Consider the following 25,521-nt stretch of genomic DNA (forward strand, 5'->3'; position numbering starts at 1 on the left):
CCTCCTGTCACCTTAAAAATATGCTCTCTAGTTTTGGACATCCACACCCTGAAGAAAATACCTTTGCTATTCACCTTATCTGTGCCCCTCATGATTTTATAAACCTTTACAAGATCACCCCTCAACTTCCTATGCGCAGGGTGGGGTGGGGGGTGGAGGGCAGGATACCCCAACCTATGCAGCCTCACCTCATAACTCCAAACCCTCCAGTCTGGCACCATTCTGGTAAATCTTTTCTGAACCTGCTCTGGCTTAATAATTTCCGTCCTGTAGCAGAGCAGCCAGAAATATACTGTACTCCAAAAGCGACCTCATCAATGTCCTGTACGATCCCACAAAGTTCCAAATCTTATACTGAATGATCTGAGATGGGCAGCAACCTAAATGAGGGACTTGGCTAACTTGAGAATGCATTGGAGTACAAGCAGTGCAGTTTGATTGTTGAGATTCAGATGTTGCTCTGAAATTACTCCAGGAAGCCTATCTTATGACCTACGCATACTGAAGCAGGTTTTATCTAAGATGCTGCTTGGCCTGTTGTGTTCATCCAGCTCCACGCTTTGTTATCCTGGGTTTTATCCACTTTTTGTTTTTCTGTTTTCATGCCTGCAGAGCTCTGCCCTAGCAAAAATACCCTTTCTGAGAGAAGGGCACTAATCACAGTATGAAGTTTTGACGTTAATGTGAGTAGTGATAAAGTCACGTAGAAGCTTTATGAGCAAGGAAGGTTTAACCTTGGGGCACATGGTGTCTGTTGGTGATTGTTATGGACCAGAGCAGACCCCCTCAAAACATTAAGAAGGTGGCCTTGACCCTAGCATTATCTTATTTAAAGGTAAATGTGAGGTGCCTTGTTCCAGATGCAATTTGATTGGCCAAACTGCTCAGCATTTTAGCAAAACACAATTTATTCAAACACTTCAGTTTAAAGTATCATGTCACAGACTGCTCGATACCTGTCCCCCAGTTTCTGCCGAAAAGAATCCAGCACAAAATACCCTTAAATTCACAGTGACCAAACATCCATCTATTCTAATGCCATTTCCTAACAGTTGGCCCATAGCCTAATGTTCACTGCTCAGTATTAGAGAAGTGGTGTCCTTGGTTTGTGCTGATCTCCAACAAAATGATTGAGAAGTAATGCAGAGATAGTAGGAACTGCCGATGCTGCATAATCTGAGATAACACAGTGTGAAGCTGGATGAACGCAGCAGCCCAAGCAGCATCAGAGGAACAGGAAGGCTTGACGTTTCAGGTCGGGACCCTTCTTCAGAAATGGGGGAGGAGAAGGGGATTCAGACATAAATAGGGAGACAGGGAGAAGCGGACAGAAGATGGATAAGGGAGAAGATGGGGTGAGAGGAGACCAGAAAGGCCAAAGACGTGGGGTTACAGCCAGTGAAGGTGAATGTAGGTGGGGAGTTAGGGAGGGGTAGGTCGGTCCAGGGAGGACTGACAGGTCGGTGGGGGGTGGAGGGTGCGGGATGAGGTTAGTGGGTGGGGGGAGTGGGGCTTGAAGTGGGAGGAATGGTTAGGGAGGCGGGGACTAGCTGTGCTGGTTTTGGGGTGTGGTCAAGGGAGGGGAGATTTTGAAGCTTGTGAAGTCCACATTGATACCCTTGGGCTGCAGGGTTCCCAAGTGAAATATGAGATGCTGTTCCTGCAGATTTCGGGTGGCATCGTTGTGGCAATGCAGGAGGCCCAGGATGGACATGTCGTCCAAGGAGTTGGGGGTGGGGGTGTGTGGGGGATGGTGTGGGGAGTTGTAATGGTTCACGACTGGGAGGTGTGGTTGGTTGTTGCAAACTGAGCACAGGGATTCCCCAAAGCGGTCCCCAAGCCTCTGCTTGGTTTCCCCGATGCACAGGAGGCCACAACGGGAACAGCGGATACAGTATATCACATTAACAGTTGTGCAGGTGAACATCTATTTGATGTGGAAAGTCTTCTTTGGGCCTGGTATGGGGGCATGGGAGGAAGGTATTGGGGCAGGTATAGCACTTGCTTCGGTTGCAGGGAAAAATGCTGGGGCTGGAGGGGAGTGTGGAGTGGACATGCGAGTCACAGAGAGTGGTCCCTCCGGAAAGCAGATAACGGTGGGGAGGGAAAAATGTCTTTGGTAGTGGGGTCAGATTACAGATGGCAGAAAGTCGGAGGATGATGCGTTGGATTCGGAGGTTGACGGGGTGATACGTGAGGACGAGGGGGATTCTGTTTTGGTTACTATTGCGGATAATGGGTGTGAGGGATGAATTGCAGGAAATGTGGGAGACACGGTCGAGGGCATTTTTGATCACTGTGAAGTTGCAATTCTTGGGGGGCGGGGGGGAAGAGGACATTGAGATGTTGGGGAGTGGAATGCCTCACCTTGGGAGCAGATGTGGCAGAGGCAAAGGAATTGGGAGTAGGAGATGGCTTTCTATAGGAAGGTGGGTGAGAGGAGGAATATTCTAAGTAGCTGTGGGAGTCGGTAGGCTTAAAATGGATATCAGTTTCCAGGTGGATGCCAGAGGTCCAGGAAGGAGAAACAGGTGTCAGAGATGGTCCAGGTAAACTTAAGGTTGGGGTGGAAGGTGTTGGTGAAGTGGATGAACTGTTCAAGCTCCTTGTGGGAGCGTGAGGTGGCCCCAAAACAGTCATCAATGTAATGGAGAAAGAGATGGGGTTTGGGGCCAGTGTTGGGACGGAAGAGGGATTGTTCCATGGAACCTAAAAAAAAAGGGCAGACACAGCTTGGGCCCATGCAGGTACCCATGGCCACCCCCTTTGTCTGTGGAAAGTGGGAGGAAATAAAGGAGAAGTTCAAGTTGATGGGGGTGCGGATGAGGATGTCAGTGGAGGGGGACTGGTCAGGCCTGCAGGACAGGAAGAAGCGGAGGGCCTTTAGGCCATCTGCATGGGGAAAGCAGGTGTTTCGGGACTGGACGTCCATAGTGAAAAATGAGGTGTTGGGCACTGGGGAATGGGAAGTTCTGGAGGAGGTGGAGAATGTGATGGACGTACGTAGGGAGTTCCTTAACCAAGGGGGAGAAAATGGAGTCCAGGTAGATGGAGATAAGTTTGTTTGCGCAGGAACAGGCGGAGACAATGCGTCGACCAGGGCAGTCAGGTTTGTGGATTTTGGTAAGGAGATAAAAGAGGGCAGTGCGGGGTTGGGGAACAATGAGGTTGGAGGCTGTGGGTGGGAGGCCACCTGAGGTGATGAGGTTTTGGATGGTTTGGGAGATGATGGTTTAGTGCTCAGGAGTGGATTTATGATCAAGGGGGCAATAGGATGAGGTGTCAGAGCTGGCGTCTGGTCTCGCCGATGTAGAAGTCAGTGCGCCATACTACTACTGCGCCTCCCTTGTCTGTGGGTTTTATGGTGAGGTCGGGATTGGAGGGGAGGGCTGCACGTTCTGCGGGGGAAAGGTTGGAATGGGTGAGAGGGGTGGAGAAGTTGAAGCGATCGATGTCTCGATGACAATTTAGAGATGAAGAGTTCAAGGGGGAGGGTAGGAGGTCTTGGCGTGGTGTCCAGATGGAGGGGGTGCATTGGAGGCAGGAAAAGGGATTAGTAGAGGGATGGTTAGAGTCACGGTTAAAGAAATAAGCGTGGAGGCGATGGCGGCGGAAAGACTGCTTAATGTCCAAACGAGAGTTGTATTCGTCAATGTGTGGGTGGAGGGGGACAAAGGTGAGTCCTTTATTGAGGACTGACCATTTGTCCTCAGTAAGGGAGAGGTCTGGGGGCATGGTGGTGAAAACTTGGCAGGGCTAGGTGTCATTGTCTTGTCTGGAGATGCCGACTGTGAAGGCAGTGGGCATGGAAAAGTAATGCAGTTGACTTCTGACCCCTTCAAACCATAGAGGAGAGATGTAACCTGCACCCCTGCTGCTGACTACTACCTATTGAGCATAGCCTTGCATCTCACTTCTGGCCGCTGATTTGGGAGGGAGGACGGGGAGGTAGGAGGATGTGGTTATTCAAAACCAAATAACCTGATTGTACACCTACCCTTACCACCTAGATCCGGGTGTGAACATTGGCCAAACATGAGATGATGTAGGATGTTGATAGATTTTCAGAAAACACAATACAATTGAACACTATGACAGATCAGTGCTATTGAGATTGTTCAGTGAAACCTGGTGGTGGACTCAAAACAAGTAAACAAAACTGCAGAAAGGACTGGGAGCCCAAACTGAAGAATGAAGTAAACAATTTGGTATACAAAATAAAATTTCTACGTCGATAGATCTATGCAGAGTTGGCACTAATTCCTTTTGTAGGAACTATATTCACAATGCTAAAAAAAAGTTTACCCATTTTTCAGCTAAAGCTTCCAGCTTTTTCTTTTGCATTATTTTTCTGACTCACTCTGGTTTAGCTGATCGGCACAATACACATGAATTAGCTAACTTACCGCATGGTCCAACAAAGAACAATTGATCACTACATTTGGTATTCTTGAAACTATTCCTGGGCATGGGTCAGCACAAATAAGAGGGTCATGGTGAAGATTTCTGGTTGCATACTGGAGACCTCTGTTCCCTTAGTATCATTTTAATTAGTAACTAGAATAACCAACCTTTTGGACTGGCCTGGAGTCTCTGGAAATGGATCTTCAAATCACTGTTGTGAGAAAAGCTAAAGAAAGGATCTCCAGAAATAAGTGTGGAGTTGAAGGAACACAGCAGGCCAGGCAGCGTTAGAGGAGCAGGAAAACTGACGTTTTTGGTTGGGACTCTGCTGCTGCCTGGCCTGCTGTGTTCCTCCAGCTCCACACTGTTATCTCTGACTCCAGCATCCCATCAGGTCTCCAGAACTTGTGTTTTGTTGTAACAAAACAATTCCAATCTCTTGATCATATCTGTTTATAACTGTAAAAAAGAAGGCATTATTATTTACTAGATGAAGAGCTGGGGAGGGAAGTGATGACAATAATTTGATTTTATTAAGTTCATGTGAGATGGAGTGGAGGGGAGAAAAAGAAGTGTTGTGTACTAACCAGACAAATCATACTTGCATACGTATATCAGGGTAATAGAACAAAATGCAAAATATAGTGTTATAGCTGCAGAGAAGATGTAAAGAAAGATCAACTCTAACATATTGAAATATCTATTCTTAAGTCTGATAACAGCAGGGATGAAGTTGTTCTTAAAACTGTTGGTATGTGCTTTCAAATTTTCGTATCTTCTGCCCAATGGAAGAAGGTGAAAGAGATTATAACTGGGGTGGAAAGGATCCTTGACTATGTTGGCTGCTTTTCCAAGGCAGCAGGAAGTGTAAACAGTGTCAGGGATGGAAGGTTGGTATATGTCTTTACCACTCTCTCTCTAATTTCTTCCAGTCTTGGGCTGGGAATTTATCATCATCATCATCATCATCATCATCGAACCCCTATAGTGTGGAAACAAGCCCTTCAGCCCAACCAGTCCACACCACCTCCAAAGTATCCCACCCAGACCCACCCTGCTATAACCCACCTAATCTACACATCCCTCAATGTTGCAGGCAATTTAGCGTGGCCAATCCACCTAGCCTGCACATCTTTGGGCTGTGGGAGGAAACCAGAGCACCTGGAGGAAACCCACGCAGGCACAGGGACAATGTACAAACTGCACACAGACAGTCAGCTGAGGGTGGAATCGAACACGGGTCCCCAGCGCTGTGAGGTAGCTGTGCTAACCAATGAGCACCATGCCGCCCCATTTTACCATAGCAAGCCATGATCTATCCGCATAGGATGCTTTCTACAGTCCATCTTCAAAATTAAGGATCATTATCGACTTGAAACATTTTCCTTTTAACTTTTTTGAGGAATTTGAGGCTTTGGTGTGGTTTCTTGACTGTAGCGTCGTATTAGTGAAGGTCCAGTATCACAGCTGGGAAAATTCTTTACGTTTATCTAACGTTTTATTTCGTAACTGTTGGGTAACTAGAGGACTACCTGTACCCCTTCGTGTTGCTGTGGAAACTGTCACCATTGCAACATGTCACCATAGTGCTGGGAGTGCAAAGCCGTAGAGTTCCTGATTCAAATGAAATCAGCCACATCCATGTCTCTCGGGATACACAAGTTAGTTTTCACCTGCGATGCTTTTGAATGGCCGTCTTGCCAGAAATGTGTATCGTTTGAAAGTGGCCTCTCACATCACCCTGCTGGGATGGCAATGAGAAAACGTGATTACCATCTCAGATTAAGTGGCTGCCATGGTAACAGAGCAATGTAAACATGGGCACATAAAGGCTCCGTGATCAGTCATTAGCAGATCTATAATGCTGAACAATGTGATTTCCAGCCTTGTACAAGAGTACACAAGCAGGGAATGCAATAGTGAGGCAGGCAACCTTAGTTCGGCTAAGGAACTGCTCAAGGAATCTCAAAAGATAGCCTTATGCAGGGATAGAATGGTGTGTGTGTGGGTGGCTGGGGACTTCCTTGTCTGGGGTCTTTTCTTTAGTTTATGTGATTTTGTTTTTGATTTGATTGTAATTTTATTGTGCACTGAAATACAGCAAAAAGTACAGGCAGGTCACAGCAAGCAAAGGATGTATAGATTACAAAAAACATAGAGGCATACAGGTTACATTATTTGAGGTTAGAGTCCATTCAACAGTATGATAACGGCCAGAAAGACGCTGTTCCTGAACCTGCTTGTGCATTGCGTTCAGGCTTCTGTACTTTGTCTTACAGAAGAGGTTGTAGGAGAGCATTGCCAGGGTGTGATGGGTCTTTAATGTTGGTAGCCTTACTGCAGCAGCAGCAGGCCATGTAAATACAGTTCATGACGGAAGTTGGCTTCCGTGATGGTCTGGGCTGTGTGCGCTACTTTCTGTAGTTTCTTATGGTTTCTTATAACCTTCTGTCAGAGCAGTTGCCATACTAGGCCATTATGCACCCAGACAGTATGCTTTCAATGGTGCATCTCTGGAAGTCGGTGAGGGACCTTGTGGACATGCTAAATTTCTTGAGCCACCTGAGGAAGAAGAAGCACTATTGTGCTGCCTTGACTATCACATCTGCGGAAAGTCCAGGACAAGTTGTCAGTTATTATCACTGAGGAACTTGATGCTCTTCACTCTCTCAACCTTAGTTCTGTTGATGTAGATGTGGGCGTGTTCTCCTGCTTTCTTTCTGAACTCAGTGGTCAGTTCTTTAGATTTGCTGGCATTGAGAGACAGATTATTTTCATTGCACCATGTCACCAAGCCCTATAGCTCCCTTCTGTACTTTGACTCGTTGTTAGATGTTCAACCCATTATGGTGGTGTCATTGGTGAACTTGTAGATGGTATTTGTTTGGAATTTGGCAACACAGTCATGAGAGCACAGGGGGTGGAGGATCCATCCTCGGGGTTGGGGGGTGGGTGGTTCAGTGTTGAGTGTCATTGTGGAGGAGGTATAGTAACCTATCTTCACTGATTGCAGCCTGTGGATCAGAAAGCCAAGGACCAAGTTGCGTAGTGCAGAGCAGAGACCAAGGTCATTGCACTTTGAGATCAATCTAGAGGGGATAATGGTGTTGATGGCGTCAACGTTGAATGGTGTCAACGTGCAGGAGTCTAATGTAGGTGTCTTTGTCCAGATGTTCCAGGGATGAGTGCAAGGCTAGGGATATGACCTCCTCAGTGGGTCTGCTCTGTCTGAAGGAAAACAATAGTGGATTGAGGCAGATTGAGAGACTGGAGTTGATGTGGGCCATGACGAGCCTCTCTAGGCACTTCATAATTATTGATGTCAGAGCTATTGGGCGGTCGTCATTAAAGCACACTGCATGTGTTTTCTTGGGTACAGGGATCATAGGTGTTCAAGGCTAAGCCAGCACTCATTGCCCCAGATAAGATGAGTCGTCTTGAATTATCCACTGTCCTTTTGGTGTAAGAAAGGGAGTTCCAGATTATACCGTGGTAATGGTGAAGGGACAGCGACGGTGATGCAAGCCAGATGATGAGTGGGGTTGGAGGGGAGCTTGTAGTTAGTTGTGTTGCTATGTCTCTGTGACTCTTGTTCTTCTAGAGGTAGAGGTCCTGGCTTGGTGTTCCTGTCGGTGGAGCCTTGGTGAATTGTGGCAGAAAGCCTATCAGCCACCAATTGTCTGCCCAATTATAAGATCATCTGCTGGGCATTCTCACCTTAGTAAGTAGCAGCATTCTCCTCCTGAAAACATTTCCACTTTTGAACTTAGCTTAAATATGTGAAGCAATAGGCTCCATGCCTAGCTGTATCCCTAACCGTACAGGTGGGAAGGTGAAGAGAAGTTATGACTGCTCAAAGTAAATCCAATCCAAATTGCAGGGACAGGATCATTACTGTGGATGGACCAGACACATCACTAGCTGGATCCCAGGCTAAAGGCTGGAATAGCCTAAAATATCTGCAGATTCACCTGGAGCTAGTAATGTTAAGATGATAAGTCCCACCTGGGGCTGTTAAAACTGGCAAGATTCAGGGTTTGTTTCTGGAGCTTTGGTGTAACTCATGATCGCTCAAAGGTGGCAAGAATTCCATGGGCAATTTTTTTTAATGGATATCTGTAGGGAATTTCCTGGGATAATCAGCTACCCTTGTCTTCTCATACAATTCAATCTTTGACATACCTGCTCCTGTATTCTTGTATCTAACTATACCAGACTGTGGATAAGGGGAAATAATGACATTGTTTTTAAATACCTTCCTTTCTGTGAACCACAGGTCTTTGGACCAGGCATGCGACAACTCCATTTACGAGCTGAGGGAAGGGACGGCTCGGGGCAATGGAGGTGAAAGACAAAAGGAGTGAAATCTAGTAGATTTGTGTGGATGGCAAATGAAAACAGGATATGGAATTCCTGGTTAAATTGCCCAGTAGATACTAAGCAGTCCAAAAGGCCGTGGATTCTGTGCATCTTTTATCAGATTCTTCCTCCTGTATTTGGTGATTGTGGTGCTTTATACTATTTTGGAAAAATATACAGTATTCTTTGGCTCTCTGAGAGTACTTTTTGTGAGATGAAGATTAGAGGATTTCCAATTTTCTTTCTCCCATTATTATGTCTTGTGTTCCTTGAATGGAAGGATTTTAATAAGCAAACCACATTTCCTTTTATCCGTGCTTTTGTGCGAGGTATAAATATTTGAAGAATATCGTAAAAATCCTTTGCTCAGTCAAAAATACGCCATATATAATAACATGTACACACAATCCCTACCATCCTGGAAGTCATGTGATCTCCAGGGAGACATGAAAAACTGGATTAAAAGCCCAACCCAGTTCAATGTGGAAAAATTTGGCTATTTCCTGCCCTATCTATCAATTCAAAGGAGACTTGTCCAGGAAAGCAGTCTGACCCTGAATTACCTAACATCTTGTAAGCAATGATGACTGCCTCGACAAGGGATATTTGGAGAAATTCAGTGAACTGAGTTCCACCATCTAAGTTGGCATTTGTAGATTGGATAATATAAAAATAAATACTCAGAGCACATGAACTAGCAATAAAATTGCACTATCCTTTCAGAAATGCTGATTAATGAGTAAAATCTTTGAATGAAGCTGTCTTTTGCTTAGTTCCAAGACACTTTGATCACTAGATGGAATTAAAAACATGAGCAAATTCTCCATTAGTTTAATGTATAATCCATGAAAGAATTCTCTGCTCGTTAAATATATGATCCAAAGGGCTTGTACTCACTTTGTTTGATCACCCTTGATTAACAACAACATAATGTCAAACATTGTACAAAATGCCAAAGAGCAGGTGTTTCCAGCTATTTCTGGTCATGGACAGTTAAATATGTTTAAGCCATGTATAATTCAATAAGCACAGACAATAACACCCCTGTATCCTGCCTTGTTACCAGGTTAAACTATCTCACTTAACTTCAATTGATGATTAAGCTGGGGACATTTTAAACCTAACCCATCCATTGGAATTGTTAGGTCCAATATGCATTTTGCACTTTGCAGAAACCAATTAGTATTTATGTTGGATAGGGAATGAAACCAACATTTTACTCAATTCTGTGGGTTTACAAGCTTAAAGTTATTCCTTTGTAATTCGTCTCCATTTCCTCATTTTGACATTGGATAAGGGAAGGCAAATTCCATTTCAATTCTGGTTAGTTCAGAACTTTGCTTCAGAAATAAGTGTTGCAAAGATCTAGTTTTTAAAATTCTGTTTCATTAAGTCAATTTGTGTCAACGTATCGCAGTTTTGCTACTGGATATAATGTATACCATGACACTAATTATACGCAGTATGGTGGAAAGGGAAACACTTCAACCCATTCTAATGTATACTGGCATAAATTTGACAAACTCAAGAATGTAATTGGTATCAAAACTAACTGTGTGTGCCTGCACTCTAAAGCCTTATTACATTGATTTTTCCTAGCATAATATAGCAGCGCATTAGTGTAGATCACGCCATTTAAGCTTTCCAATCCCAGAATATATGTTTTCCTTCAAGCTATTATTTGGAGAAAATAAGGCTAGACTAAATGAAAACTAGTTGGGAATGCATGTTTTGAGTTTACACTTCCAGCACTGTGGTCCCTCAGCATTTTTTTGGCAGTACAGTACATGCATTTCAAAAGCACTTATTAAGTCTTAGTTGCAACATAAAATGTTGGGACAGGAACTGGTAGAATGTGATAGACACAACTGGGTAAACCCAAGTGCTGAAAATATAATTGACCTTTTTCTATGACCAGGCGAAAATGAAAAGTTCTCATTGTTTATCCATGGCAATTAGGAATGGCATGAATGTGATGAATTAAGTATAGGACGGACTACTTTACAAATAGTTGTTTGTGGAGTAGTTAGCTGGATGATCAGTATCTGATTCAGAATGATGATGACATTGTTGGTCCAATCTGTTTTGAGTTGTCATAGTCCATGGAATCTGCCTGCTCACCTTGCACCATGCTTGTGGAGTGGGGCTTCTCAAACTAGAAATAATTGATTATGTATCTCTTCTGAATGGAGCAAAATAGCTATGCGTCAAAGTTTGCATGAAAATGGCAGCATTGGCATTAACGCTGCCAAGTCACCATTGCTATGGAGCAATATTTAGATTATTACAGTGAGCCTTTGAAAGAGAGAACAGAAGACTGACAATGAAAGAAGTAATAATCCATAAAATGAAAGCAAATGTCCAGTAAGTAAGAAGATAGGAAGCAGGAACAGATGTAGGCTATTTGGCCTCCAAAACGTGCTCCACTATTCAGTGCGATCGTGGCTGATCTTATTATTTTTAACTCCGCTTTCCTGCATATCTTCCATAATCCTCAACTTGGGGCAGGATTGTGGCTTGATGGTTAGCTTTGCCACCTCACAATTGCAGGGACCTGGGTTCAATTTCAGTCTTGGGTAACTGTGCAAACTCCACAGACAGTCACCTCTTGTCTGCATGGGTTTCTTCTGGGTGCTCTGGTTTCCCCACACAGTCCAAAGATATGCAGGTTAGGTGGATTGGCTGTGCTAAATTACCCTGTTGTGTCTAGTGATATGCAGGCTGGGTGGGTTAGCTGTGGAAAATGCAGGTCTAGGGTAGGAGGCAGTGAGTCTGCGTGGGATGCTCTTTGGATGGTCTGTGCAGACTTGATGGGCTGAATGGCCGCCTTCCATACTGTAGAGATTCTATGGTTTTATTGAAATCTACCAGGTTCTTGAGACAGCTGCTGACAGGATGATTCTCTGGGCGGTTCTAGAACTAAGGAGACACACTGTCAAACAAAGGAACCTCTTGTTAATCAAAAATGTGTCTAACTCAGCCTTGAATATAGTCAGTGACTGACACTCTCTCTTGTTTGACAAAACTCAAAGGTTTCCAAGGTTTTTATTTGATCCAAATTTTCATTCTCTAAAGATTAATTTATTGTAAATAATTCTCCACACAAATCTAAACTTGTTGCATTTCCAGCAATCTCTGTAGGTTTAACTAGATAAACAATCATATTTCAAAGCTTACGCTTATCATACCTTCCTTTTTAGTATTTTTGTACGAATCTTTTGCACTTGAGATGATCCCTTTCACTATCTCTTATGAGCTGATTTATATTTCACAGATTTCTCTTTTTTTTGTGAACTTACATTTTCTGTTTGATTATAGAGACAACCTGGGAAAGGCCAACGAGTGCTCCAGGAACACCAAAGAGTCCAATATCACAGATGAATTCCCTGCCTACAGGTAACTAATCTTTTTTAAGCAATGATTAACAGTAAAATAAACTTCAGAGCTGACCTTGAATTTTCTTTCACTTTATCATTTTTCACCTTCTGGGTGGGGAAAAAAAAGGAGCACCCTAAAGAAAAGATAGAAAATTCTGATGAGATGCTAGAATCAGAGTGTGGAGGTAGGCCATTCATTCCACACTAACCATCAAAACAGCGTGCTACCCCATCCACGTAACACTGTGTATCAATGGTTAATCCATCTAACCCACACGTCACTGGACACTATCTGGGCAATTTAGCATGGTCCGAGGGTGGAATCGAACCAAGGTCCCTGGCACTGAGGCAGCAGTGCTAATCACTCAGCCGCTGTGCCACCCTGATCAGTGGACTCTCTGTCGAGGTGGGGTAAGAAGTAAAAGGTGATGTGTTAAATCAAACTTTTCTCACTGGCTATGGCGAAAAGGACCCAGCAGAGGTAGATGCACAGTGGTGTATATTTGGGAGGAAACTGTCTGAACAATCCTCAACCTTGACTCTGGACGCCATGAAGTCTCATGATATGAGGTCAAACATGCCAAGGAAACCTCTCACTGATGACCACATGCCTGTCTAAACCAGTTCTCCCCATAAATGGATGAATTAATACTCCTTTGGCTTCCACAACACTTGGAGGGAATGCTGAGAGTGGCAAAGGTGAAGAAGGCACTTTCAAAGGGAGATTTCAGTGTCCAGCATGAAGATGGACTTAGGAACACCACAAATGACCTGAGCTGCTCGAATCTTAAAGGATACAGCTGCTGGACTGGGTCTGTAGCACATTGCGAGGGAACCAATAAGATAGACAATGGACTTCAGCTCATCCTCACTAGTCTGCAGATGCATTTGTCCATGGTATGGTCAGTAAGAGGGTCCACCTCCAGTCCTTGTGGAGAAGAAGTCCCATCCTTTGAGAAAACTTTACATCATGTTGTGTGCCACCGTCACCATGCTAAATGAGAGTGTTTGGACAGATCAAGTAAATCAACACTGAGCATTCCTGAGACGCTGCAGGCCATCAACAGTTGCAGAACTGTACTCCAGCATGATCTTCAACCTATGGTCTTGCACATCCCCACTCTACGCTTAATATAGCATGGAGATCAACCTTGGTTCAATGAAAAATATAGGAGGGAATTCCAGCAGTAGCAGCAAGCATATTTAAAAATGAAACGTCAATCTGGTGAGGTTACAATACAGGGCTACTTGTGTGCCTCATAGCATAAGCAGCAAGTGATAGACAGATCTAAATTCCACAAGTAACGGATCAAATCTAAGCTCTGTAGTCCTGTCACATCCAATTGGAAGTGGTGGTGGGCAATTAAACATCTCACTAGAAAAGGAGGCTCCACAATTATCAACTTGGAATGATGGTGGAATCCAACACATCAGAGCAAATGATGCGGCTGAAGCACTTGCATTAACCTTCAGTCAGAAGTGCAGAATGGATGATTCATTGCAGCCTCTTCCAGTGGACCTCAGCATTCCAGATACCAATATTCAGAGGAATCGATTCACTCCACATGTTTCCAGGAAATAGTTGGACATGCTAAAAGGCTACAGGCCCTGACAACATTCAAGCAATAGTACTGAAGATGGTGCTCCAGAACATTGTGTTCCAAACAATGCTGTTTCAGTACAGTTACAACACTCGTATTTACCTGACAATGTAGAAAATTGTGCAGGTATACCCTGTATCTAAACAGAAGGACAAATCCAACCTGGCCAGATACCACCCTATCAGTCTCCCTTGATCATAAATAAAGTGATGGAAGGTGATATCAACAGTGCTATCATGCGACACCAGCTCAGCAATAACCTTCTTGGTGATGCCCATTTTGGGTTCCGCTAGGGCCACTCAGCTCCTGCCCTCATCACAGCCTTGGTTAAAACATAGTCAAAAGAGCTAAATTTCAGAGGTGAGGTAAAAGTGACAGTCTTTGACTGCAAGGCTGCATTTCACTGAGTGAGGCATGAAAGATCCCTAGTAAACTTTGAATCAGTGGAAATCATGGAGTAAACTTTCCGTTTGACGAGTCATACCTGACCCAAAGAAGATGGTTGTACTTGTTGGTCATCTCGCTTCCCAGGGCATTTCTGCAGGAGTTCCTCTGGTTCGTGTCCTTGGCTGAACCATCTCCTGTTGCTTCATCAATGACCGCCCTCCTCCATAATGTCAGAAGTGGAGTTGTTCACCAATGATTGATTGCTGAACATCAGGCATTCACAACTCCTCAGATGCTGAAGCTGTCCACCCTCAAACGCAACATGACCTTTTTTTACAGGCTACGGGTGATGAACGCTAAGAGAGATTTCTTTTTTTACAGGCTACAGGCGATGAACGCTAAGAGAGATTTCTGCCCCAGAATTGCCAGGCAAGGCATATCTCCAGATTCTAACCATTCCTCCTGGAGATTCAAGGGCATCTCCATCACTAACCCCACAACACCTCGGGGTTACTGTCGAGGAGGCACTGGACGAGACCAGGCAGAGAAGTGGATGGAGTAGATGTGGAGCGGAGAGACTGCGACATGAAGGCACACCCTTTGAGTGAGGCGACAGCTCTTTAGAACTGAAATGACAAATTTCTTCAGTTACTGGTGGTCAGTCTGGTCACTGCAACAGACTGCTGTGGTGTCTAAGTCATTGAGTGTATTTAAGACAGAGGTTCTTGATTAGTAAGGGGATCAAGTGTTATGGGAGGAGGATGCGGGAATGAGTTTGAGAAACACATCAACCGTTCAGATGGGCCGAATGGCCTGGTTCTGCTCTTATGTCTTATGGTTTAAGAACCATCTAATTTGCAACAGTCTTGAAGCCAGATCAGTCCTGTGCTTTGGAACATGAAGAGTTCAACAAGACACTGAAGACGTCCTGGTCACCCAACGCAGCCACTTCCATCTCCAGCCATTTTAGTCTTGATTTGCTAATAAATTAACAAGCTTGGGATTGGAAATGAAAGGAAATTTTCAGTTTTGGTTGCCTATTTGAAGTACAGTCATACATTCAGTTGCTTGACTCCATTTCTCATGCATTCTCAATGTTGAATATATAAACAATTGACATCTGTAGTTCTGGTAACCAACTGGCCAATAAATGGAATTTTGTCAAAAATTGATTCCAATCAATCAGGCCCACTTCTGTGAAGCTGGTCTCTCTATGGAAATGAGAGGACATTTAAAGTTGCTTTGTGGAGAGAGAAAGAGTCAACGTTTCAGATCAATAACTCTCAGAACTGCTCTTGATCTCATACCTTTCTTAAATGGCCTAACTTGGGAATAAAATCCTATTGAACTAATTTTAGTACATGTTGGTATGTGTATTTTTTTAACACTGTGTCTTGTCTTGAAATTTCTAAGTGAAGGGTTCTGATCCATCCTGCAGGATGCAATTCTGACTGTGAATACAGACCAGTTGCAATATTCGCTACGAAGAGCTCATTGTGTCTGACTGTATCATGTGCTGCCTAGGAAGGGAGGTCAAGTTTCACAGCCCTAAAACTACACAACTACACTTTGCTCCGTTTTATATCTCTGGTTCAGTAATCTGTCATAGAAATAATTTTTGTTTGGTTTTTAAATGGGGTCTTAATTTTAATCATAGTCTTCTAGCTTTGTCTGTTTTCCCAGTGGTTGCTATTCAGCAGCTTTGTCGTTGGATGAGTACATAAGTTACTTATTACATTCCAGCTGCTTACCTTGTTCAGCTCAACCAGAGTTCTGAGTTTGAGATACATTTGACCTCTCTGTTCTCATGGAATTTTGTAATTTGATATCCCACGGAAGAAATTGAAATGCAATATGTCCCCAACCAACTCTCCACTGTTCTGAGGAAGGGTCACCAGACCCAAAATATTAACTCTGTTTTCTCCTCCAGAAATGCTGCCAGAACTGCTAAACTTTTCCAGCAACTTTGCTTTTGTTCCTGATTTACAGCATCTGTAGTTCTTTCAGTTTTTATTTAGTATTCTCCACTGTTCTGACCCATTTCCTGCCTGATTTCACACCGAATAAATCTATCAGGTCAACAAATAACAAACACTTAATGTTGCATCCATTTCGAGATTCTTTAGGGTTGAGGCTTTATTTAGAGTCAAAACCATACAGCAAGAAACAGGCCCTTTGGTCCAACCAGTCCATTGCCAACCATAATCACAAACTGAACTAGTTCCATGTGCCTGCACTTATCCCAAGTCCCTCCAGACATTTCTTATTCATGAACTCTTCCAGTTCTGAGGAATGTCACTCAACCCTTAACATTAACTCTGATTTGTCCATACAGAGGCTGCCAGATCTACTGATCTTTTCCAGCAATTTGTTTTTTAATTTCTTAGTCATGCACTTACGTAAATGTCTTTGAAGTGTTGTTGTAACTGAACCCTCATCCACCACTTCCTCTGGAAGTTCATTCCACACACAAACCATTCTGTTAAAGAAAACAATTTCCCCTCAAACTTCAAAGAATTATGTACCTCAGTTCCAAGGTGTCTCTGTTCTACAACACTGCCCAAAGATCTTTTAATTGTATCATTCTCATGATAAATTTTCTCCATAACACTGACCATGTTGCCTCTAGTTTCTTACTTTGGTTTCCACCTACATTTTTACAGATTAAATGCATACATTCATTGAGTCCAGGAGATCTTCCAAATTTCTGAACTAATATATAGGAATTATAGCCCAGAAACTGGTTATTTGATCCAGCCAGTGCATACCAGTGTTGTTGATCCACTCCGTCTCTTTCCCATTCTTTCTCTTCACCTCCAACTTAATCAGAGCAACATCAATATCTTAGAGTAACATTCCAAACTATATTACCTGACAGTCAGACTTTGAGTATGTCTGGTCATCAAAACTTTCCCAAAATATAGTTTTGAACACTCTGTTCCTTAGATCGACAATAATCTAGGCATAAATTATGTCTTTGTAATGATTTCTTGTGCTTTGCTTTAAATAAAATGATCTGGTATCACAAAATCAATCTGTATTTCCAGTCATAGGTACGAATTAGGCAACAAGATGATGACTAAGTCATCAGCGTGGAATTGGTAATATCTAATATAGTTAGACAATAATGGTCTACCAGTCTAGCAGTTAAACCACTACAGTCTCCCAGCCCAACAGTTTTGGTTACCAACTTGTATCTTCTTTCTCTTCTGTAAGGAGAGCTGCATTTCTAATTTCTCTTTGGACAGCAACAAAGGCACCTGGGCTGCTTGGCCACGCACTGGGATTATTGCTGCATGGTACACGAGGAGCTAATGAATCTAACTAACATTGTAGAATGCCGGGGATAAAATGGATCCTTGACTCAGAGTTGACAATGCTGGCTTCTGGGTTGACCTCATTTCAAAACCAGCAAAATTTGATATGATTCTAGAGAAATCTCTGGACTATTCCTCTTGTTATAACAAGAAAATAGACAATAGGTTTTAATCATATGTGTTGTACTGTCAGGAACTTCTTTAGGTGACTGCCACACTCTGCACAAGTCGGCATCTGCCAGAAAGAATGGGGAAAGAGTAAGGAGATAGATAAATAATTTGCAAAGGTGCCAATTAAGGCAATGACTCATCGTAAACATCTTTTTAAGATTTCAGCTTAGAGCACATTGGGATCTGATTCCAGAATAGGTGTGGGTGATTTTTATTGAAAGCTCCTCATCAGAAATACGATGTCATATCACTAACTTGAAAAATAGGTTTCTGACAAATTATAACTGTACTAATGGAATGAGAAAGTTAATGTAGCAAAATTCCTCTTCTACAGTGTCTTTTTATTATTTATGATTAACCTGCAAAATTGAAGCTTTATGGTACAGTGTAGAATCTCTACCTTGAAAGGTGTATTGTTGAAAAGCATTTGATTCATTTTTTTTCTAATACTCTATATTCTTGATTCAGTTCAAACTCAGTTTTCTTGCAGATAAATTCCATTTGAAAGATCAAGAATACGTTATCAGCTTTGACTCCACTTATGTCATTATGACTCACTGCTACTGTGCACATGAAATGATTAGATCCTTCCTGCAATGATTTTCTGGCCAGCTTGTCTGAGAGATATCACATAATGGACTGAGGGAAGAATATTGAAAAACTGTAACTACCCAGCCACATCTGACATAGGCAAATCACAGATTTATAGCTTTCAACAAAACACGAAGGCTTTTAATTGCTGCATGTGTTGGCCAGGGCCAATGTTTCCTCCATCTCAAGCAGAATGTCTGAGTCTGTCAGGGAAAACATGCTCTCTGCAGAGGTGCCTGTGGAAACCAGCCTTCGTGTTGGGCTTTGACCCCACTAGTGTCAGTTTTCTTACTTTAGCATTTGCCAATGCGAAAGGAACTGGTTTGTTATGAGGAACTGTTTTGTGGACATTGTATTTGAGATAATGGAAGTAATCAATATTTTAAAAGTAGTGGATTAATGCCAAAAATTTGCATAATTTGTTGTTGGACAGCATCGCAGATTAGAATTTGACCAGATCGGCCTTTTTAATGTAGTTGTGTTTTGCATTTACAGTGAATGGCTTTCACTCGTCAGGGAGTCTGTCACACCATTTGGAGACCTCGCACATGGCCTTGAGAAAGACTAGCAGTGATCCACAGGTATGTTGATCACCCTCCACTGTAGGTTGGGAGCACAAATGTTATAATCCTGGAGTATGAATCGCCTAGGCCAGCATTCAATCCCAAACATTCATATGACCAGCAACAGCCATTCTTCTCCATGGCAACTTTGTCCCCAAAACTCAGGCAATTTAATACAGACTTGTGCTCAATATCCTATTCTTCACTTTATTCTGTTCAATTTTGGCTGTCTAGAAAATCTTTATTATTTGTTCAATTAGTGGCCTGGTCCTAAAACAGAACATGAAGGTTTGTTAGTATTCATTGGATTAGATTATACGCAAATAAGTTAAATAGTTAAAAAATAAAATTATTTTGTGGAATGTGTGCATTGCTGCCATTGCCAATATTTATTGCCCATTCACAATGACACTTGAACTGAGTAGCTTGCTTGTCTATTTTTAGACTCCATGTTATATGTATTGTTAAGTCCCTTGTCCAGAAATAGTTTCTTTTAAAACAGGTGGACTGTGTGTCTAGCTTTTTACTTTGTATTTCGCTAATTTACTATTAAATGAAGACTTTGTTTTTCATCCTATATGTCCAGAAATTATTGCATTGCCAAATGCGCATTAGAGTTAGCAATTCTCTTATATAGTAATTTGCAGTCATTCTCCAAGCCCAAGTCCCTTCAATAGTTTGGAAGTGCTGCTGCTGAGCTTGGTTTAGGATAACGTGACCTCTGAGGTAATGCAGCAAGCATCAATGCTGTTGTCTGTGATCTCTGTTCGGTTGCGATCGGTCATGGCTGGCCGATTTCTAATATGCAATGTCCAAGTATATATTGATTCTGAGCAACATTCTCATTTGAAAGTTGTCATCATTTTGTGAGCAACCCATGGCCTAGCCAGAGCCCAGGAGATGAATGAGGTGGAGCCTGTTAACTGTGATATTGTCTGGCCAGCTTGCACAGTGCACAAGGGTTGTGACGATAGTTTGAAGGTGTATATTAATCAATTGTAGGATTACTATTATCTGGGTCAGTCAGTTATTAATATAAGTCCAGAAATTGGAGTTTTTTGGTGGATATTACTAGTGATCTGTGCACATTCAGTGAATTACTAATGGAAGCAAAGTTTCTGCTAGCTGTGCTTTTCTCCCTGTGACTCCTTTCCATCTCCCCTCTCCTTTTGGCCTAGTTTCCCATCTGTTCATGCACCACAACTGCTGAGCTCAAATCAAACTACAAAGTAAGCAAGGGGACTGAACCTTTTTCACTAGATATGCACAGCAATGTTTTCAGATGTCTTCTGGGCAAACATCATGTGATCAAACTTCTAGGAATACCTCTTTAGAGCTTTTTAAAGATACATGCTATCTTTCCCAAACCCTGAACAGCACCAATTGAGCAGTCTGCACTCATGCAGTTTTTTCTTTTAAGTTTGCTGCCATGCTCACACACTGCTTTACGGAGTTCCTCCCAGTCTTCTTCACAGTGATACTGATTACACACTCCCTCCCGGTTTACTTCACAGCGAAGCCAACTGCTACACCCTTCTCCCTGTCCACTTCACAGTGATGCTGAACTACTGAACTCTCCTCCCAATCGCTAGAAATTTTAAGTGAATGGGCGAAAACTTGGCAGATGGAACATATGTGGGGAAAATGAGAGACCATGCACTTTGACAAGATAAGTACAAGAGATTAAGGTGATTTGAATGGTGAAAGACTGCAGAAGGCTGCAGCACAATAGGATTTGGAGTCCTTGTGTATAAATCTCAAAAAACCAGCATACCAGTTCATGTGATAGGGAGGGCAAATGGAATATTGGCTTTTCAAATTGAAATGCAGAGCAATATCAAAATAGGTTGGACTTGATGATAAAGTTATGAGGCACTAGTCAGATTACACATTGAATGCTGCAAATAGTCTGGTTCCCTTAACCAAGGAATGATATGCAGGTATTGGGGGCAGTCCCAGAACAAGCTTCACCAGGTTGATTTTTGGTTATGAAGGCATCAACACACGAGACATTGAGTAGCTTGAGTCAGGACTCATTGTTGAGAAGAATGAGAAATTGGAATGTTATTGAAACAAAAAAAAACTCTTTAGGGGATTGACATGGAAGCTGCAGAGAGCTTCTTTTCCTCCTTTTTAGGAGTGTCTAGGACAGCATAACTTCAGAGTAAGGAGCCTTCAATTTAAGATTAAGGGGAAATTTCTTCCTGCCAGAGAACAGTGAATCTGTGGAATTCTTTACTGCAGAGGGCTGCAGGGACTGGGTCATTTAAGATTATTCAAGCTCAAGCTTGAGTTTTAATCAGGAGATTGAGTGTTACAGGAAATAAAGCAGGAAATTAGAGTTGGGTATTATCCGGTCAGCCATGATCTCATTGAATGGTAGAGCAGACTCAGTGGATTGGTTGGCTTACTTCTCCAAAAACATGTAGTCTAATGGCATTTATTATCATAAAAATCCATCTGGTTCACTTATTATCCTTTTGTCATTTGTATCTGGTCTGACCTACATGAGACTCCAGACCAATGGCAGTGCGGTTGACTGCTCTCCTACCTGTTCACTGAAATGGCCCTAGCCAGCCACTCGGTTCAAGGGAGGGATTTGGGATGGCCACTAAATGCTGACCCAGCCAGCGATGCGCACATCCCATGAATGAATTAGTTAACAACGATTAATCCCTGGTATGTAGAAGTAAGTATCCAATAGTGCTCCCTAGCTGGTTTCCTTTTTTGTTTATTATTAATTTTAACACCCTAGGCTCAGCTAGCTTAATTATTAAACTGTCAGCCTCATGATCATGGGTTCATGCCCCCTGTCGGCAACTAATACCTTTGATGGGCTCTTGTGGTGCAGTGGTAGCATCCCTACCTCTGAACCAAAACGTCTGGGTTGAAGTCCCATGTGCTCTCGAGGCATATAATATATCTGAACAGGATGAGTAGAAAATGTTCAATAACGAACAGCCTCCAATAGGCCTAATGGGCACCTCCCTCATTACCACTAACCTGTGCGGTTAGAACAACTGGGCTGGACACCTGATGTGGGTTTCTGGTTAAATAACATCTGTGGTAGGATGAACACCCTAAGTGACCACTAATTGACTACTTAAAGGCCTCTATTGGCCCATGAGTGGTCAAGCCTCTGTGTGGGTCATCTGTGAAGTTGTGGGGAGTCCAGTTGGGGAGGTATGTAGAGGAAATGGTGTCCATAGAGTTTTGTTCCCTCTCCATCATCTCCACCTATGAACCCACATGGAGGGGCTTTAAAATCCAGCCTTGTATTTCCAGCTGAATCCTAGACCTTCTGGTAAGGATGATTTGTCTCAAGCCACGAGCATTGGCCTCCAATTGGTAGCAGTGCCATTGTAGTTCCATGTATCTCATAACAATGTATCATTGTGCACTCAATCTGTCAATGTGGAGGCATTGTATTGCTGTGCCAATGACTTACTATTGTATACATTTCATTTCAAACAATCTGCTCAATCTGAGTTTCACTGGCCCCTTAACTAAAGCCTATATCGAGCAGCCGAGTCTGACAGTGCAACAGTGGTCATTTTGAGACCCCAAAAAATGAGAATTGGGCCTTGACTACAAGGAAGAGCCAGCTGTTGTGCTGCTGCATTGCTTTTCTGAAGCATTGAAAGAGACTTAAAATCAACATTAGAGCCGTAACAAATAACAGCTTTCTTCGAGTCCCATGTACTTTTTTTAACTCAAAGCAGGCACTTAAGAAGCAGAATAATGATTTCTATTTGCCTATTCATATGTTAATCCATTAAATGGGCCCACTGAGAGGAATGCCTATCTCCTTATTTACAAACTGTTCCAGCTGAGTCTGTGAATTGATGTTTTAAAGGGACGTCACCCCAGTGTGGTGGTGTTGTTTGAAAACGAATGTTATATTAGCTTTCCAAAAGGAAGCAAAGACCTGATTCAGTATTTAAAATTAAATTCACTCGTTGTCATCATCCTCTCGCTGCCTCCTCATCTTTGCCCGAAAGGTGGTGTGTTATGCTAGCTCTAGTTCCAGCCCAGCTGACATACTGTCTAGTGTTGCACCAATATAACTTCTCCATGACCCTAAGCACTGAATGTTTTTAGATACCGTCTTCTTCTTAAGCAGTTTCTTGGGATCAAAGAAGACTTGCTCCCACACCAGGCTAATGGATTCTGAGATCATTGATAAGTCCAGTGCATGATCTGTAGACTTTGCCACACATTGGAGGTGGTGGCTTCAGCTTCTTCAAACCGTTAAACTGTTTACTTTTCTGCTGTATCATTCAGCTCATAGACCCTGTAAAATCTCATTGGCAAAGTTGTTTAATTAATCCCACTCTTCTGTCTGCTCACAGCCCTACAATTTCCTTTATTCTCTACTATCCAATTCTCTTTCAGGCAATGCCTTCCTGATAGTTATCAGTAGGATTGAATTGTTTGTAATGCAGTGAGTTATCTTCTCTGGCACTATTGGCAATTCACTTAATTTGGTATCCTCTTACTGGCACACTTGCCTTAGGGACTTCACCCTTTGCACTATTCTGATACCTCTATTCCATTGCTGATAGGACAGTGTGTGACTATTCCTGAAATGGAATGTGTGCTGAAGTTTTTCAACTTGTCGGCGTAGTAGTAATATCACAGGGCTAGTAATTCACAATCGTAGTTTAACGTTCTGGGGACATGGATTCAAATCTCTCCATTGGCAGCTGGTGATATTTGAATTCAATTCCATTCTAAAAAAAAATCTGGAATTTAAAAAAATGCTTCATGTCAAGCATGTGATCACTGTTGATTGTTGTAAAAACTGATCTAGTTCACTCATGTCCTTGAAAGGAAATCCTTATGGTCTAGCTTGTGTGATTCTAGACCCACAGCAATGTGGTTGACACTGAACAATTAGGGATGGGCACTGGCCTAACTAGCCTAGCCAGCAATGCTTTCCATGAATAATTTTTTTTAAAAAATCACTAGTACAAATGCAAGGTTGCCAAATTTCAAATGAACACTATGGGGGGATAAAAAAGTTGGTAAGTTGACTTTGGACAAATTGTTGCCATGGGGAAAGCAACAAGGAACTTTACACTCCCTGGGATCCTAATCTCTCTCAAAAATGTAAGAGACTTGAACATGATCTTTTTCTTCACACTCATATCCAGGGATCTTTTCCCTGTATGTTGCTTCTAGCAAATGTAATGGATCATGTCATGAACAAGACTGATCACCTTAAACTGGGAGCTTATGTAATTATAAGTACACCTGGGATTGTTTCGTAAGTGCTGCACCCTCATGGAATTACATCCAGGATCAGATCTGAAGACAACATATGTTGATGTCTGGGGAGCTGATGAGTACAAGACAAAAAGCTTCAGCAAGACTCACGTTTCAGAAATATTGCCTTCACAACGTGACATTGGAGTCATGAAAATGTATTTATATTATAGATGGTGAGGACATAATATTTTCAGGGCCCACTGGAAGTATAGACTGCCCAGGATAATACAAAGTGAATATGAAATTGGAGGTTCCTGGTTGATTCCTGGTCAGTGCTTCAGAAATTGATGTAAGCAGAGGTGATGGTATGTAGCAGTTGTGACATCGCGGAGGATGGGGAATTAGTAATGTTCAAGAGTAAGCATCTGCTGATGTTACATACACATAAATGGGTAGGATGACTGGAGCCAGTATAAGTGTCAACACTGAATAGTTGAAGAAAATGATGGGTACTGATCAGAGTGCTCTGACTGTTGTCATTTGCTTTTTTAAAGAACAGTAAAAGTCATGTACGCTGTGAAACTGGAAGCACTGACACAACCTTCGCACTGATGTGTCTGAGAACGTTGTCTGGCATGCTATATCCTATGAGGTCGCAATCTCCTCATTCAACTGAAATGGAGTCAAAAGCCATTAACTTTTAAGTGCTATGAACTTGACGAAGCCATTAGTTAATTTTGAGTGGGTGATGTGTCTTTTGAAAAGGGCTTATTAGTTGTGATTGAGAGTAGGAATGTGAGGAAGCACTGGTTGTGAGCATATGTAGCAGAGAGCTCGAACAAGTGCACGTTTCGGTGGGGAAACAGTTAATGAGAAGAAACCAGGCATTATTGAAGAGTGCACATATCGGGAAGGGGAGAGGGGGGTTGGTGTAGAGAAGTTCCTGTGTCACTAGTTAATTTCCCACTTCCCACTGGCATTTGTACACTGATTTGCTTGCTTTCACAATGGTTGCCTCAGGCGGTCATTGAAAGCTCCGTTTGTCTCACCAACCAGATCCAACGAGTTTGAGTCACAAGTCACCAGCCTGGAGGGCGAGGAACTTGGTTGGGGGGAAGCTTGTATGAGAACTGGCTTGGAGTGAGCTGAAGAGTTGAGCCCAGACTTTTATTTTATTCTGTTTCCCTTTCCTTAAGCAGGATGACTACTGACGCTTCATTCTCTGTCCCTCAGAGTCCAGGCGTTGGGTCACCCACCCGAAGACAGAATAAAGAAAGCACCATTACGGTGAGTACGCTGCTTTGAGAATACGTCGAGGGGAGAAACGCCACCCCCTCCCCCTCCAAGAAAAATCAACAACAAGGCTTGTTACTAAAATAATCTGACTGATTTGTTGTTGCTATGGTGACAGAGCTGAATTGAGTGGGAAGAGCGGAAATCCAGAATTATTTACAAGTGTCGAAAGGAATATATTCAATTTCCAGATCTTTTAGGAGACAAATATTTTATTTCCAAATTCTATTATTTTTCCCTTGTCAGC

The 25,521-nt window shown here is 42.6% G+C and overlaps 1 protein-coding gene across 3 annotated transcripts in view; it reads left to right on the forward strand.

Annotated features, from left to right (window-relative positions):
• Positions 1 to 25,521, forward strand: part of gas7b (growth arrest-specific 7b) — a 411,941-nt gene that overhangs the window by 265,341 nt on the left and 121,079 nt on the right. For all 3 annotated transcript variants that reach the window (XM_048555491.2, XM_048555492.2, XM_059653813.1), the window contains 3 exons: positions 12,082 to 12,159; positions 18,703 to 18,788; positions 25,215 to 25,268. In XM_048555491.2, the coding sequence (XP_048411448.1) occupies positions 12,082 to 12,159; positions 18,703 to 18,788; positions 25,215 to 25,268 (218 nt within the window). The remainder of the gene's footprint in view (positions 1 to 12,081; positions 12,160 to 18,702; positions 18,789 to 25,214; positions 25,269 to 25,521) is intronic.

Source organism: Stegostoma tigrinum, chromosome 22 (genome assembly GCF_030684315.1).
Source record: "Stegostoma tigrinum isolate sSteTig4 chromosome 22, sSteTig4.hap1, whole genome shotgun sequence".
Lineage (NCBI taxonomy): Eukaryota > Metazoa > Chordata > Chondrichthyes > Orectolobiformes > Stegostomatidae > Stegostoma > Stegostoma tigrinum.